We start from the raw sequence: 17,242 nt of genomic DNA on the forward strand, positions 1-17,242 counted from the left end.
CTGGATACCTAAAAACTTGAAGCTCTTGACCATTTCTACTTCGTCCCCATTCATGTAAACTGGGGCATGTTCTCCACTATGCTTCCTGAAGTTGATGACAATCTCCTTTTTTTTCGACATTGCGGGACAGATTATTGTCCCTGCACCAGTTCATCAAATTCTCTCTCTCATTCCTGTACTGTCTCGTCATTGTTTGAGATCTGCCCCACTATGATGGTGTCATCAGCAAACTTGAAAATCAAATTTGTGAGGAATTTGGCCACAGTCACATATAAGGAATATAGTAGGGGGCTGAGCACACAGCCTTGTGGGGCATGGGTGTTGTGAGAGTGCAAAAGGTGGTTCACCAGGATGCTGCCTGGTCTCAGGCTATTGACTATGAGGAGAGGTTGAATAAACTAGGATTGCTTTCACTGGAACGATGGAGGCTGAGGGGAGACCTGATAAGAGGTCGGCAAAATTATGAGACACAGACAGGGTTGTGGGTCCTGGAATGCACTGCCGGAGAAGTGGTGGAAACAAGTGGATTAGCAACATTTAAGAGGTATCTGGGATGGGTGCACAAATAGGGTGGGAATAAATGGACGTGAACCAAGTAAGGGCAGAAGGTTTTTTTTGTTTAGTTAGGGCATCATGATCGGCACAGGTTTGGCGGGCCGAAGGGCCTGTTCCTGTGCTTTAATTTTCTCTGTTGTTCTTTGTACATGAGAATTACACACTTAGCTGGTTTTGGATTTAGATATATAATCTGACAATGAGTTATTCTTTCAAGCTGTATGTTTGTTAAGATATAATTCATGCTATTTTGGTTTCATGGTGTTTTGACCTCAATATTTCTACTTTTTCATTCTTCCAACAGCTCGAATTGTTAAATCAGACCACTGACCAGTTCAAAGCTAATTTGATGAGATATATATCTGTAGCACTTGATGTGCTCCACTTAAACTCAGTTTGGGTGAAGCCATGCCTAGTTAAAGGGATGTTAGTCTGAAGTTAAATGTCATTCTGGCTTGGTCTGTTATACATATAAACAGCATTTCTTTCCAGGTCCCAATGGAAATAAATTGAGATGTCAACTACTGCTTGGTTTATAGCTTTTAATTGGTCAAATATTGTTTGAAATCACTGCTGTGAGGTACCTTGAGATACTTTACACGTTAAAGACATTATAACGTCGAGCTGTTGGCGTTGGGCTGGGATAGGCACAGTAAGAAGTCTCACAACACCAGGTTAAAGTCCAACAGTTTTATTTGGTAGCACGTGTTTTCCGAGTGATGCTCCTGCACTCACCTGATGAAAGAGCAGTGCTCTGAAAGCTTGTGCTACCAAATAAACCTTTTGGACTCTAACCTAGTGTTGTGAGACTACTTACAAAAACATTATAGAAGGCAAGCTGTTGCTAAGTTCAATATCCCAGTGTAAGGGAGCGAAAGGTTATGGGGGTAAGCAGGAATGAGAGGTTGAGGTTACAATCATATCAGCCATGTTCTAACTGAATAGTGCAGTATGCTCAAGGGGCTAACTAGCCTACTCCTGCTCTTAACTGGTTTGTAATAGTATGGATACTTGTAGACTATCTTTGAATTTCATTTGAAGACTGTCTGATGATGAGCTTCAGAATCTGATTCAGAGGTCCACTGTCTGATAATAATATGCATTAATTTCCATCTATGGAGAAAGTGGCAGCATTCACCATGTCAGACTCGGAGCTGCTTACTGGTTTGCCACTTTTGATAAGCAAGTTTCATCCTTCATCTTTGACTTTGGGATCCTTAGAAAGGAGTCCATGTGGTTCTGCTGAACGAAAGTTGCCAAAGTCCCGGAGGACCATAGTTCTCCCCCACTATTTCTGACGGAGCTAATAATAGTGATTTAACCCGAGGGTTACCGCGCCTCAGGCAAGGTTGAGAAGGCGGGGCCTTCATGAAAGGGGCCTTTTTCCAGTGGTCATCAAGGCTGAGGGAAGGTCACTGAAGGGCTTTAGCAGCAGTCAAAAATGGCCTTCTAGATTTGAAATGGTTTGATGATAGGTGAACAGCTGGATTGTCTGTGCAGCAGCTGTAGTCTTTGGTGACTGCATATTCGCAGCATAGGCGTGGTGGAGTGTAGTTTGCAAGCACATTCAGTCAGGGTGTTGATGTCACTTAAAGCGTATCAGTGACAATTTTCATTGTAGATTCAAGTATAATTGTCGGAGCAAGCAGTGAAGGGTTTTGCAGGGTTAATTTTTATAGCAGTTGAACAATGTTGAAAGTGAAGATCATTCTTGTTTCCTTGGTTTAATTTGTACATATTAATTACGGCACAGCAAATAAAGAATCTGATTACACTGCTGCTTGGCTGTTTTGCGGAAAGTGATTATGAATAGTGCATGCAAGACAATCCTATTACACAGGCTATGACAGCGAAACAATGCAAATGCTAATCAGAATTTCAACTTTAGTTTGAGGTTTGGACATTCATTAGGGATTAACTCACCACTGCTTCTTCTATTTTTGAAATTCGAGGAACAGTAATTAGTCGAAATTGATTCCGTTTCACTGTGTCATCTCCATCAAATATCTTTAAGGTCTGTTTACCTGACAAGAATTAATAAATTCTTATGCTTGCTTATGAAACAGCAACATAAAAATCATCAATTTAAACACAAAAGTAATTGAGTTATCAAATAGACAATATTGAAAATAATCTCCATTGAAAATCTGTAAAATCACACTCCAATCATTGAGAAATCAAAGTCTGAAACCCTGATTTTGTAGAAAGTACACGACAGGTCTAATTTATTAAAATACAAGAGATGGAAACAATGGGATGGAAACTTATGTTTTGATGATGATCTCAATGATGTGGATGTGCCGGCGTTGGACTGGGGTAAACACAGTAAAAAGTCTGACAACACCAGGTTTTAGTCCAACCGATTTATTTGATAGACTTCGGTTGGACTAAAACCTGGTGTTGTCAGACTTTTTACGATGATCTCAATAGCAGGATGAACGTCCCCCACCTGGAGCTATGGTATATAGTCACAGTATCCTTCCACTACGTTATGTTTGAAAATTCTCAAATATTCAGTATGATTCCATGCACAGAATTGTCCACAAACTAATGGACAATTAGTCTATTAGTGTGTGCTAAATATGAGCAGTTGCTGAATTAGAGATGCCATTGGGTGATAATGCTGTGATATTCAGCTCTCTTCTAAGCAATAATAGGTTGATGTATTTTAGATCCAGTAAAGTCACTAACAGGCCTCCCATCCATTGACTGTATCTACACTTCCCACTGCCTCGGCAAAGCAGCCAGCATAATTAAGGACCCCACACACCCCGGACATTCGTTCTTCCACTTCCTTCTGGCGGGAAAAAGATACAAAAGTCTGAGGTCACATACCAACTGACTCGAACAGCTTCTTCCCTGCTGCTGTTAGACTTTTGGATGAACTTGCCTTGCATTAAGTTGACCTTTCTCTACACCCTAGCTATGACTGTAACACTACATTCTGCACTCTCTCGTTTCCTTCTCTGTAAACGGTATGCTTTGTCTGTATAGCGAGCAAAAAACAATATTTTTCACTGTATGTTAATACGTGACAAATAATAAATCAAATCAAATGCATATATTGTGCCGTTTCAAAGTCTCACATTAGCTAAACAGGCAATGGAGAAGTTCAAAGAGCAGAAAACAAATCAACTCCAGATAGATACTTATTCCTCTGAGTACTTACAGGGCACAGTTCAGTTAAATTCAGAGCAGCTCAGAGAAGGTTCACTCAATTATTCCTGGGATGAAGGGCTTATCTTATGAATGAAAGGCTGAGCAGGTTGGGCCTATATCCCAATTGGAGCTTAGAAGAATGAGAGATGATCTTTTTGAAAACATAAGATTCTGAGGGGAATTGACAGAGTGGATATCAGGAAGATGTTTCCTTTTGTAGGGAAATTACAGCCAGGCAACATAGTTTAAGATCTTACTTTTCAAACAGCACAGAATCGTTTATCTCTCAGATGGTTGTTAGTATGTGGAATTCTCTTTCCCGGAAAGTAATGGAGACTGGGTCATTAAATTGGTTCAAGACTGAGTTAAATAGATTATTGATAGACAAGGGAGAAAAGGGAATCAAGGGTTATGGGGGCATCAGGAAAGTGAAGTCGAGGTCGATCAGTTCAGCCATGATCTTAACAAATGGTGCAGTCGGCTCAAAGGGCTGAATGACCTATTTCTACTTCCCAGCCCTGCGTTTTTATAGGAACACAAACAATTGTGATGAAGGAGTCAACAAGCATGTGGCGGTTTGTCAAATAGGCCAAAGTAATGACCATATTCAATTATGGAGTCACAGCTGGTAACAACAGGCTTAGTCTGATATCATTTAGAAAAATAGCTAAATTATCACAATTAAAATGGAACAACAGCAGTAAGAATATAACTTCAAAAGTTAAAAGCTAAAGCAAAGGTTCATTTTACCTGATCAACCTCATGCATTCTTCACAATGAGAAAGCCACGTGATGTATTATACTTGGATTTTCATAGGGTATTATACAATATACAAGACTCCTTTATAAATCAAGATCAACATACATCATAGGTAGCTGACTCGTTTGAAATGGGAGAGGCATATGTTAAACGAGTTGTCTCGGAGGAAATGCTGTGACTGGTGCTATTACTAATAAACACAACCAACCTGGAGTAAGTCTCAGTGCACAGTAAATCTACAGGTGATATTGAGCAGGGAAAGTGGGGAGAGCTGGGCAAATGAGCATTTAATAGAAATTCAATTTAAAATCTTGAAAGATTTAGATAGACCAAATAAGAAAGAACTATTTCTAGTGATAGAAGGTTCAGTAACCAGAAGACCCAGATTTACATAACTGGCAAAAAACAAGGTGGGAAAAAATATGAAGCATGTTATAATGATCTTCAATTCAGGATAGTGGAAGCAGAATCAACTTTCAAAAGGAAATTGGATAAATATTTGAAATCTGAATTCCAAGGGTTAAATTACGAGAAGAGATGACACAAATGAATGCAGAATTCTCCTGAATTTAGAAAGTTAAAGGGTAATTTGATTGATGTTTTCAACATATTATGAGGAAATGACAAGATAGATAAAGGGAAACTATTTCCACTGCGTTGGAGATCAGGACTAGGGGCATGGTCTAAAAATTAAAGCTTGACCTTTCAAGAATAAAATGCTACAGAAAGGACCAATTTTGTCTACTGGGCTTTTTTCAGAGAGCAGAAGCCAGATGATACCATATTAGATTTTTATAGGACATACTAGTAAGAGATCTCATCTTTCACTTCCTCCCACTTTAAATCTGAGCACAGAACTGGTTGGTAGAGCTTTGATATTTTGCCCAAGGGAGTTAATTCATCATGTAACATCTCTCAGTGCAGGTAGCTTCCCTGCCATAGGGGGCGTTTCAGATTTGTCTGATACGATCCTGACTGGGCTCCACATATTTGCGCCTACTGTAACAACTTCTTGTACTTCAGGCTTCCCTGGTCAAGTACTGGACGGTCTGCTCTCTAACTGTAGTTACTGTAGAAACTAAGTTAAATCCCAAAATTAGCCAATATGTTTTCAGAATTGCAGAAACACATATGAGAACATGGAGAAATAGTTATATCCTTTTCCCAATAATAATTCAATTGCATAACCAAATGTCAGCATTCACGACTGTTCAGATACCGAAGCAGTTCATGTCCAAATGCAACAAGATCTGGATAATATCCAGGCTTGGGCTGACAAGTGGCAAGTAACATGCACACCACACAAATAAAAAGTCTGACAACACCAGGTTTTAGTCCAACTGATTTATTTGATAGTAAACTCACTAGCTTTCGAGGGGATTCCCTCTTCTTCAGGTGAATGGAGAATTCTGGCCTCAGACAGAGCATATAAAGCACAGTTTAGAGATTACTGATTAGAATGCGAATCTTTACACCTAACCTGCTGTTCAAGTCGTAAAGTGGCTGACAATGTGTGTGGAAGGAGCACTGATCACAGGTTAAAGAGATGTGTATTGTCTCCAGACAGCACAGTGAGGTTTTGCAAACCCAAGCAAGTCACGGGGGTTACAGATAGTGCGACATGAACCCAAGATCCCTGTTGAGACCGTCCTCATGTGTGTGGAATTTGGCTATCAGTCTCTGCTCAGCGACTCTGCGCTGTCGTGTCTCGTGAAGGCTGCCTTGGAGAACGCTTACCCGAAGGTCAGAGGCTGAATGCCCGTGACCACTGAAGTGTTTGCCAACAGGAAGGGAACAGTCTTGCCTGGTGATTGTCGAGCGACGTTCATTCATCCGTTGTCGTAGCGTCTGCATGGTCTCCCCAATGTACCATGCTTCGGGGCATCCTTTCTTGCAACGTACCAGGTAGACAATGCTGGCCGAGTTGCAAGAGTATTTACCGTGTACCTGGTGGATGGTATTCTCACGTGTGATGATGGTATCCATGTTGATGATCCGGCATGTCTTGCAGAGGTTGCTGTGGCAAGGTTGTGTGGTGTTGTGGTCACTGTTCTCCTGAAGACTGGGTAGTTTGCTGCGAACAATGGTCTGTTTGAGATTGTGTGGTTGTCTGAAGGCAAGAAGTGGGGGTGTGGGGATGGCCCTGGTGAGATGTTCGTCTTCATCAATGATATGTTGAAGACTCCAGAGAAGATGTCGTAGCTTCTCCGCTCCAGGGAAGTACTGGACGACGAAGGGTACTCTGTCCACTGTGTCCCGTGTTTGTCTTCTGAGGAGATCGGTGCGGTTTTTCGCTGTGGCGCATCGGAACTGTCGATCTATGAGTCGAGCGCCATATCCTGTTCTTAAGAGGGCATCTTTCAGCGTCTGGAGGGGTCTGTCACGATCCTCCTCATCTGAGCAAATCCTGTGTATACGGAGGGCTTGTCCATAGGGGATGGCTTCTTTAACATGTTTAGGGTGGAAGCTGGAGAAGTGGAGCATTGTGAGATTGTCTGTGGGCGTGCGGTACAGTGAGGTGCTGAGGTGACCGTCCTTAATGGAGATGCACGCGTCCAAGAATGCAACGGATTCTGGGGAATAGTCCATGGTGGGGTGGAATTTGTTGATATCATCATATAGTTGTTTCAGTGATTGTTCACCATGAGGCCAAAGGAAGAAAATGTCATCGATGTATCTAGTGTATAGCATCGGTTGAAGATTCTGTGCAGTGAAGAAGTCTTGTTCGAACCTGTGCATGAAGATGTTGGCATATTGAGGTACAAATTTGGTCCCCATGGCTGTTGCGTGCGTCTGGATGAAAAACTGGTTGTTGAAGGTGAAGACATTGTGGTCCAGGATAAAGCAGATGAGTTGTAAAATTGCATCTGGAAACTGGCAGTTGTCAGTGTTGAGTACTGAGGCAGTCGCAGCAATGCCATCGTTGTGGGGGATGTTGGTGTAGAGCGCCGAGACAGCCATTGTGATGTCCCTGGTTCAACTGCTCCATGTGTGCTGAGTTTCTGTAGGAAGTCAGCGACAAAAGCTGGGGGTTCTTTGTACAATGGGTTTCAGGATGCCCTTGACGTAGCCGGAGAGGTTCTCACAGAGTTCCATTGCCCGATACGATGGGACGGCCAGGTGTGTTTGCCTTGTGTATCTTTGGGAGGCAGTAGAGATCTCCAATGCGGGGAGTACGTGGAATGAGAGCACGGAGGGTGCTCTGAAGGTCCGGATCAAAGGTCTTGATCATATTGTTGAGTTGACGAGTGTGTTCTTTGGTTGGATCTGTAGGTAACTGTCTGTAGTGTTCCTCATTGTTTAGTTGTCGGTACACTTCTTTACAGTAATCCATTCTGTTCAGTATGACGATGGCCCCTCCTTTGTTTGCTGGTTTGATGACAATGTTGCGGTTGGTCTTGAGTGTGTGGATGGCGTTGCGTTGTGCTTGGGTGATGTTTGGAGCTGTCTTGTGAGTGCGGCTGATGAATCTGGTGTTAACGCACCTCCTGATGGTTTGGGCATACAAGTCCAGTCGAGGGCAGCGGCCTTCCGGAGGAGTCCAATTGGATTCCTTCCTCTTAGGTTGTTGCACTGCGGATCTCTCTGTCGGCTGTTCTGGTTCATTGGCTGTCTCATTGTGTTCGCTGCTGGCCTCTTGGGGTTTGTGGAAAAACTCCCGCAGCCTCATTCGCCTGATGAATTCCTCTGTGTCCGCTGCGAGACTGATGGGGTCCATTTTGGTGGTGGGGCAGAAATTGAGCCCTCGGCTGAGAACTTCGATTTCATCTGGTTGAAGTGTGTAGTCTGACAAGTTGACAATAGACCTCCCTGCGGTAGTGCTGTTTTCTACTGTAGTGCCGGGGGAGGCTTGGTTGTTGCTGGCGGTGATGCCGAGTTTCTCAAGTTTCCTGTTCTTGGTGTGCATGTAGGTGGTGTAGTTTCTTTGTCTCATCTGCTTGGCCACAGCAACCTCTGCAAGACATGCCAGATCATCAACATGGATACCATCATCACACGTGAGAATACCATCCACCAGGTACACGGTAAATACTCTTGCAACTCGGCCAGCATTGTCTACCTGATGCGTTGCAAGAAAGGATGCCCCGAAGCATGGTACATTGGGGAGACCATGCAGACGCTACGACAACGGATGAATGAACGTCACTCGACAATCACCAGGCAAGACTGTTCCCTTCCTGTTGGCGAACACTTCAGTGATCACGGGCATTCAGCCTCTGACCTTCGGGTAAGCGTTCTCCAAGGCAGCCTTCACCACACACGACAGCGCAGAGTCGCTGAGCAGAGACTGATAGCCAAGTTCCGCACACATGAGGACGGTCTCAACAGGGATCTTGGGTTCATGTCACACTATCTGTAACCCCCGTGACTTGCTTGGGTTTGCAAAACCTCACTCACTGTGCTGTCTGGAGACAATACACATCTCTTTAACCTGTGATCAGCGCTCCTTCCACACACACTGTCAGCCACTTTAGGACTTGAACAGCAGGTTAGGTGTAAAGATTCGCATTCTAATCAGTAATCTCTAAACTGTCTGTGCTTTATATGCTCTGTCTGAGGCCAGAACTCTCCATTCACCTGACGAAGAGGGAAACCTCGAAAGCTTGTGCATTTACTATCAAATAAATCAGTTGGACTAAAACCTGGTGTTGTCAGACTTTATACTGTGTTTACCCCAGTCCAACGCCAGCACATCCACATCATCACCACACAAATGCCAGGCAATGACCACCACCCCTTGATATTCAATGGTGTAACCTCACTGAACTTCCACTGACACCATCCATGAGGTTACCATTGACTAAAACTCAACTGGACTCACCACATAAACACATTGGCAACAAGAGCAGGTCAGACGCTAGGAATACTGTGGCGAGTAACTCACTTCCTGACTCCCCAGAGCCCATCTACGATCTATAAGTCAGGAGTGTGATGGAAAGCTTCCCACTTGCGTGAATGGGTGCAGCTCCGATGACACTCAAGAAGCCTGACACCACCCAGGACAAAGCAGCCCGCTTGACTGGCACCACATCCATAAATATTCAATCCCCCCACAACTGATGCTCAGTAGCAAGTGTGTTCTATCTACAAGATGCACTGCAGCAATTCACCAAAGGTCCTTAGACAGCACCTTCCAAACCCACGACCACTTCCATCTAGAAGGACAAGGGCAGCAGATAAATGGGAACACCACCACCTGCAAGTTCCTCTCTAAGCCACTCACCACCCTGACTTGGAAATATATTGCCGTTCCTTCACAGTCGCTGGGTCAAAATCTTGGAATTCCCTCCCTAATGGCATTGTGGGTCAACCCACAGAACATGGACTGGAGCGCTTCAAGAGGCAGCTCACCACCACCTTCTCAAGGGCAACTAGGGATGGGCAATAAATGCTGGCCAGCCAGCGACACCCATGTCCCATGAATGAATAAAAAAAAGTTCCCGGGCTACAACTGCCTTAATTTCCCATTTTGGCAAAGGAAGAACACTTTTACTATTAAGTATGTTTTAAAAGCCTCTACACCGTCTAATAGAAACTAGAAACTGGAGCAGGCCATTCAGTCCTTCGAGTCTCCTCCACCATTCATTTTGATCATGGCTGATCACCAAATTCAATATTCTGATCCACTTCACCCATATTCCTTGATCTCTTTAGCCCCAAGAGCTGTATCTAATTTCTTCTTGAAATCGCATATCGTTTTGGCCTCAACTACTTTGTGGTAGTGAATTCCACACATTCAGCACCTTCTGGGTGAAGAAATTTCTCCTCACGTCAGTCCTAAAAGGTTTACTAATACTGTTAGAATTTTGTAAGTTTCTATGAGATCCTCTCTCACTCTTCTGAACTCCAGTGAATATAATCCCAATCGACTTGGTCTCTCCTCATATGAAAGACCTGCCATTCAAAGAATCAGCCTGGGAAACCTTTGCTGTTCTCCTCCTCTGACTCTATAGCAGCAACATTCCCCCCTTCATAATTTTTCATCTTTACCCAAACTGCTTCTATATTCTGGTTTCCTGAACCTGATTCATCTCTCTCTCTTTGGTGCTAATACCATCATTAATTAATAGACCTATCCCTTCACCTTTTTGTCCTTCCTAAGTGTAATGTACCTTTCAATGCTCAGGTCCAAATTTATGTCATCCTGCAGCCATGTCTCGAGATGTCATACTTACTTATTTCTAGTTACACTATGAGGTTATCTTTTGTTTTAAATGTTAGGCGCATTCAGATATAGGGACTTTTATTATTTCATAACCTCGAGTTTTACCTGCTGATTAACTCTTAAATCTTAATTCTACCTATGTTGTTAGTACCGATATGTTCCTCTCTAGCCCTGAACTAGACAACAGCAATGGGCAGGCAACACAGCCTTCTGGATTCTCGCTCTTGGCTGCACAGAACAATGTTTCCCCCCGACTCTACTCTCCCTGAATGCAACTATACTCCTTTTTGCTTCCCTAGCTTAAGGGGCCTCCTGTACCATGATGCCAGGGCCAGCCTGTTTATCTATACTACAAACCTCACTTTCATCCACACAGGTTGTGGACATCTCAAACCTGCTTGACTGCAAAGTCTGAGGCTCCTTCACTACTATGTTCAGCTGCATTAACTGCCTAACTCACAGTCACAGCCTAGTGTCTGTCACCGTTGACCAAAACAGATTCTCTAAGGTGTGACCCTCTTTTGGTTCAGAGTATCTAGGAATTTCTCCCTCTCCCTGAATCTTAAGTGTCTGCAGTTCAAGATCAATAATCCTGATCCGGAATTGATCTAGCTGCTTACACTTCTTGGAAATGTGTGTCCTGGATCGCATTAGCATCCCACATTCCACAGCTGCAACACAATACTTGTCCCATTATTGCTACTCATAATTTCATAATCACCAAGGGCACCCAATTCCATCTCCATCTTCATCTTCTGACTTCACCCACGTCAGCTCATCTGATGCTGAAAATCTCATTCATGTCTTTATTACTGTCATATCCGATTATTCCAACACCCTCCTGGCTCCTACATTCTACGGTTTCTAAACTTGAGATCATCCAGATCTTTGCCATCTGTGTCTGAACTCTCAGAAGGTTCCAATCTCCTATCACCCCGAGGCTGACTGACCAACATTGGCTACCAAGCATGCAACATCTTGATTTTAAAATCTTCATCCTGATTTTCAATTCCCTCCATGGCCTTTCCCCACCCAATCTCTGGAGTCTCCTCCATGCCCTTCACCCCCTCCACACACACCAACCCACCCACCCCCCACCCCCCCAAGGTCTCTGCATTTTTCTAATTCTGGACTGGGTGTGTGAAGCCCAAAGACATGGGCGAGTTATTAAATTAGTATTTTGCATCTGTGTTTACTACAGAGAAGATCGCAGATCACCAACAACCTGTCCTGGTACCCCAATGCTGGCACTATCGTTAAGGAAGTCCGTCAATGCCTCTACTTTCTCAAAAGATTAAAGGAATTTGGCACGTCCGCAACGACTCTCCCAACTTTTATAGATGCACTACTGATAGCATTCTTTCTGGTTGTATCACAACTTGGGTATGGCTCCTACTCTGCCCAAAACTGCAAGAAACTCAAAAGGTCGTGGACGAAGCCCAGTCCCTCACGCAAACTGGCCTCCCATCCACTGACTCTGTCTACACTTCACAACGTCTCGGCAAAGCAGCCAGCATAATCATGGATCCCACACATCCCGGATATTCTCTCTTCCACCTTCTTCCTTCAGGAAAGAGTTACAAAAGTCTAAGATCACATACCAACTGACTCAAGAACAGCTTCTTCCCCATCATTAGACTTTTGAATGGACCTAACCTTACATTAATTTGATCTTTTTCTACATCCAAGCTATAATTCTAACAATACATTCTGCACCCTCTCCTTTTCTTCTCTACAAACAGTATGCTTTGGCTGTACAGCAGGCAAGAAACAATATGTTTCACTAATAAGAACATAAGAAATAGGAGCAGAAGTAGGTCATCTAGCCCACCCTGCCATTCAATAAGATCATGGCTGATCTAAGTGGATCAGTTCCACTTACCCGCCTGCTCCCCATAGCCCTTAATTCCCTTAACGATCAGAAATCTATCTACCCGTGACTTAAACATATTCAACGAGGTAGCCTCCACCACTTCAATGCGCAGAGAATTCCAGAGATTCACCACCCTCAGAGGAGAAGTTTCTCCTCGACTCTGTTCTAAACTGCACCTCCCCCCCTGCTTATTTTGAGGCTGTGCCCTCTAGTTCTGGTTTCCTTTCTAAGTGGAAAGAATCTCTCTACCTCTACCCTATCTAGCCCCTTCATTATCTTGTAAGTCTCTATAAGATCCCCCCTCAGCCTTCTAAACTCCAACGAGTACAGGCCCAATCTACTCAATCTCTCCTCATAAGCTAACCCCCTCATCTCTGGTATCAGCCTGGTGAACCTTCTCTGTACTCCCTCCAAGGCCAATATATCCTTTCGCAAATAAGTGGACCAAAATTGCACACGGTACTCCAGTTGCAGCCTCACCAGTGCCCTGTACAGTTGCAGCAAGACCTCCCTGCTTTTATATTCTATCCCCCTCGCTATAAAGGGCAACATTCCATTCGCCTTCTTGATCACCTGCTGCACCTGCAGACTGAGTTTTTGCAATTTGTGCACAAGGACCCCCAGGCCCCTCTGCACAGTAGCATGCTGCAACTTTTCACCATTTAAATAATATTCCATCCTACTATTATTTCTTCCAAAGTGGATAACTTCACACTTGCCAACATTATACTCCATCTGCCAGGTCCTTGCCCATTCACTTAGCCTATCCAAATCTCTCTGCAGACTTCCCGCGTCCTCCGTGCAATTCGCTTCCCCGCTCACCTTCGTGTCATCAGCAAACTGTGTTACCCTACACGCAGCCCCCTCTTCCAGATCGTCTATGTATAATGATACAATATACTAATACATGACAATAATAAATAAAATCAAAGATTGCAGGGGCTCTGACAGTAATTTTCAAATCCTCCCAGCCCCCAGTAGACATGCCAGAAGACTGGAGAACAGCGAACGTGGTGCCATTATTGAAGAGAAGTGGGGTAAAACCAGATAATGAGTCTAACATCAATGGTGAGGAAAATATTGGATAAAATCCTGAGAGACAGAATTAATCTCCAGTTGGAGAGGCAAAGATTAATCAAGGATAGTCACAGAACATAACAGCACAGTACAGGTCCTTTGGCCCTCGATGTTGCGCCAACCAATCTAATGACCCTCTAACCTAAACTATTCCAATGTTATCCATATGCCTATCCAATGACCATTTGAATGCCCTTAAAGTTGGCGAGTCCACTACTGCTGCAGGCAGGGCATTCCACGCCCTTACTATCTTTGAGTAAAGAACCTACCTCTGACATCCGTCCTAAAATTAGCACTCCTCAACTTAAAGCTATGTCCCCCCGTGTTAGCCATCACCATCCGAGGAAAAAGGCTCTCACTGTCCACCCTATCTAACCCTCTGATCATCTTGTATGCCTCAATTAGGTCACCTCTTACCCTCCTCTCTAACAAAAATAACCTCAAGTGCCTCAGCCTTTCCTCATAAGACCTTCTCACCATACCAGGCAACATCCTGGTAAACCTCCTCAGCATCCTTTCCAATGCTTCCACATCTTTCTTATAATGTGGAGACCAGAACTGTACGCAATACTCCAAGTGCAGCCGCATCAGAGTTTTGTACAGTTGCAACATGATCTCTCGGCTCTGAAATTCAATCCCTCTACCAATAAAAGCTAACACACCATACGCCTTCTCAACAAACTTATCAACCTGGGTGCCAACTTTCAGGGATCTACGCACATCTCTCTGCTCGTCGACACTACCAAGAGTCCTTCCGTTAGCCCTATATTCTGTACTCCTGCTACTCTTTCCAAAGTGAATCACCTCACACTTTTCTGCAATAAATGCCATTTGCCACCTCTCAGCCTAGCTCTGCAGCTTACCTATGTCCCTCTGCAAACTAACATCCATCCTCACAACTCCTCCAATTTTGGTGTCGTCAGCAAATTTACTAACCCATCCTTCTACACCCTCATCTAGGTCATTTATAAAAATGACAAACAGCAGTGGCCCCAAAACAGATCCCTGAGGCACACCACTAGTAACTGAACTCCAGGTTGAATATTTCCCATCAACCACCACCCTCTGTCTTCTATCAGCTAGCCAATTCCTGATCCAAACCGCTAAATCAACCTCAATCCCATGCATCCGTATTTTCTGCAGTAGCTTATCATGAGGAACCTTATCAAACGCTTTGCCAAAATCCATATACACCACATCAACTGCTTTACCCTTATCCACCTCTTTGGTCACCTTCTCAAAGAACTCAATAAGGTTTGTGAGGCATGACCTACCCTTCACAAAACCGTGTTGACTATCCCTAATCAATTTATTTCTCTCCAGGTGATTATAAATCCTATCTCTTATAATTCTTTCCAAAACTTTGCCCACAACAGAAGTAAGGCTCACCAGTCTATAATTCCCAGGATGGTCTCTACTTCCCTTCTTGAACAAGGGGACAACATTTGCTATCCTCCAGTCTTCCGGCACTATACCTGTAGTCAATGACGACATGAAGATCAAAGCCAAAGGGCTCTGCAATCTCCTCCCTAGCCTCTCAGAGAATCCTAGGATAAATCCCATCCGGCCCAGGGGACTTATCTATTTTCATACTCTCAAGAATTGCTAACACCTCCTCCTTATGAACCTCAATCCCGTCTAGTCCAAAAGCCTGCGTCTCAGTATTCTCCTCGACTACATTGACTTTTTCCTGCATGAATACTGACAACAAATATTCATTTAGTGCCTCTCCTATCTCTTTAGGCTCCACATACAACTTCCCTCTAATGTCTCTGACTGGCCCTAACCTTGCCCTAACCAATCTTTTATTCTTGACATACCCATAGAAAGCTTTAGGGTTCTCCTTGATCCTACCGGCCAAAGTCTTCTCATGTCTTCTTCACACACTCTTTAGCTCCTTCCTGGCTAATTTTAACTCTCCAGTGCCCTAACTGAGCCTTCACATTTCACCTTTACATAAGCCTCCTTCTACCTCTTCACCAGAGATTCAACTTCCTTAGTACACCACGGTTCCCCCGCTCGACCACTTCCTCCCTGCCTGTCAGGTACATATTTATCAAGGACTTGCAGTAGCTGCTCCTTGAACAAGCTCTACATTTCAGTTGTTCCCAACGCCTGCAGTTTCCTACTCCAACCTATGTATCCTAAATCTTGCCTAATCGCCTCATAATTTCCTTTCCCCCAGCTATAACTTCTGCCCTTCAGTATATACCTATCCCTTTCCATCACTAAGTAAACGTAACTGAATTGTGGTCACTAATGCCAAAGTGCTCACCTACCTCCAAGTCTAACACCTGGTCTGGTTCATTACCCAGTATCAATTCCAATGTGGCCTCACCTCTTGTTGGCCTATCTACATACTGTGTCAGGAAACCTTCCTGCACACACTGGACAAAAACTGACCCCCTCTAATGTGCTTGAACTATAGCTTTTCCAATCGATATTTGTAAAGTTAAAGTCCTCCATAACAACTACCCTGTTACTTTCGCTCCTATCCAGGAGCATCTTTGCAATCCTTTCCTCTACATCTCTGAAACTTTTTGGAGGCCAATAAAAAACTCCCAGCAGGGTGACCTCTCCTTTCCTGTTTCTAATCTCAGCCCATACTACCTCAATAGACAGGTCTACATCAAATGTCCTTTCTGCCACCGTAATACTGTCCTTGACTAACAATGCCACGCCTCCCCCTCTTCTACCACCTTCTCTGCTCTGACTGAAACATCTGAACCCTGGAACCTGCAAAAACCATTCCTGTCCCTGCTCTATCCGTGTCTCTGAAATGGCCACAACATTGAAGTCCCAGGCACTGATCCGGGCTGCAAGTTCATCCACCTTACTGCACGTTCATCCACCTTACTGCGCATGCTCCTAGCATTAAAGTATACACACTTCAAACCACTCTCCCCCCTGCCAATACACTGCTGCGACCTAGAAACCTCATCCATGACCTCCCTATTCTCATCCTCCTGCACACTGAAGCTACAATTAAGGTTCCCATCCCCCCTCTGAATCAGTTTAAACCTTAGTCAGCATGGATTTAAAGTTTATTCATTAGTGTCACAAGTAGGCTTGCACTAACACTGCAATGAAGTTACTGTGAAAATCCCATTTACTGTGAAAATTTCAGGGGGAAGATCATGTATAACAGATCTGATTGAATTTTTCAAAGGGGTGACTAGGTGTGTCAATGGGGGCAGTGACACTGATCTAGTTGACATGGACTTCAGTAAGGCTTTTGACAAAGTCCCACATGGGACACCGATCAAGAAATTAACATGAAATCCAAGGTCATCTGGTAAACTAAATCAAAATTGGCTTCATCGCTGGAGGCAGAAGGTGTTGGCTGAAAGTTGTTTTTGAGACTGGAAGCTGGAGTCCAAAAGAGAAAATGCTGGAAAATCTCAGCAGGTCTGGCAGCATCCGTAAGGAGAGAAAAGAGCTGATGCTCCGAGTCCAAACGAGCCTTTGTCAAGGCTGAGGGTATAATCAGTTATTTTGCAGATGACACAATAAGTGATGGTGTGGTAAACAGTGAGGAGGAAAGACTTAGATTACAGGACAACGGGTAGGACTATGGCAAATGGAATTTAACCCTGAAAAGTGTGTGAGGTGATGTATTTTAGGAGGAGTAACAAGGGAAGGGAATATAAAA

At 43.9% G+C, this 17,242-nt stretch overlaps 1 protein-coding gene across 1 annotated transcript in view; it reads right to left on the reverse strand.

Annotated features, from left to right (window-relative positions):
- Window positions 1-17,242, reverse strand: part of dgkq (diacylglycerol kinase theta) — a 197,253-nt gene that overhangs the window by 98,048 nt on the left and 81,963 nt on the right. Inside the window, exon 8 of the mRNA XM_080196422.1 lies at window positions 2,479-2,579. Coding sequence (XP_080052548.1) covers window positions 2,479-2,579 — 101 coding nt within the window. The remainder of the gene's footprint in view (window positions 1-2,478; window positions 2,580-17,242) is intronic.

This window comes from Carcharhinus amblyrhynchos, chromosome 1, assembly GCF_965287045.1.
Source record: "Carcharhinus amblyrhynchos chromosome 1, sCarAmb.v2.hapA, whole genome shotgun sequence".
Taxonomy (NCBI): domain Eukaryota; kingdom Metazoa; phylum Chordata; class Chondrichthyes; order Carcharhiniformes; family Carcharhinidae; genus Carcharhinus; species Carcharhinus amblyrhynchos.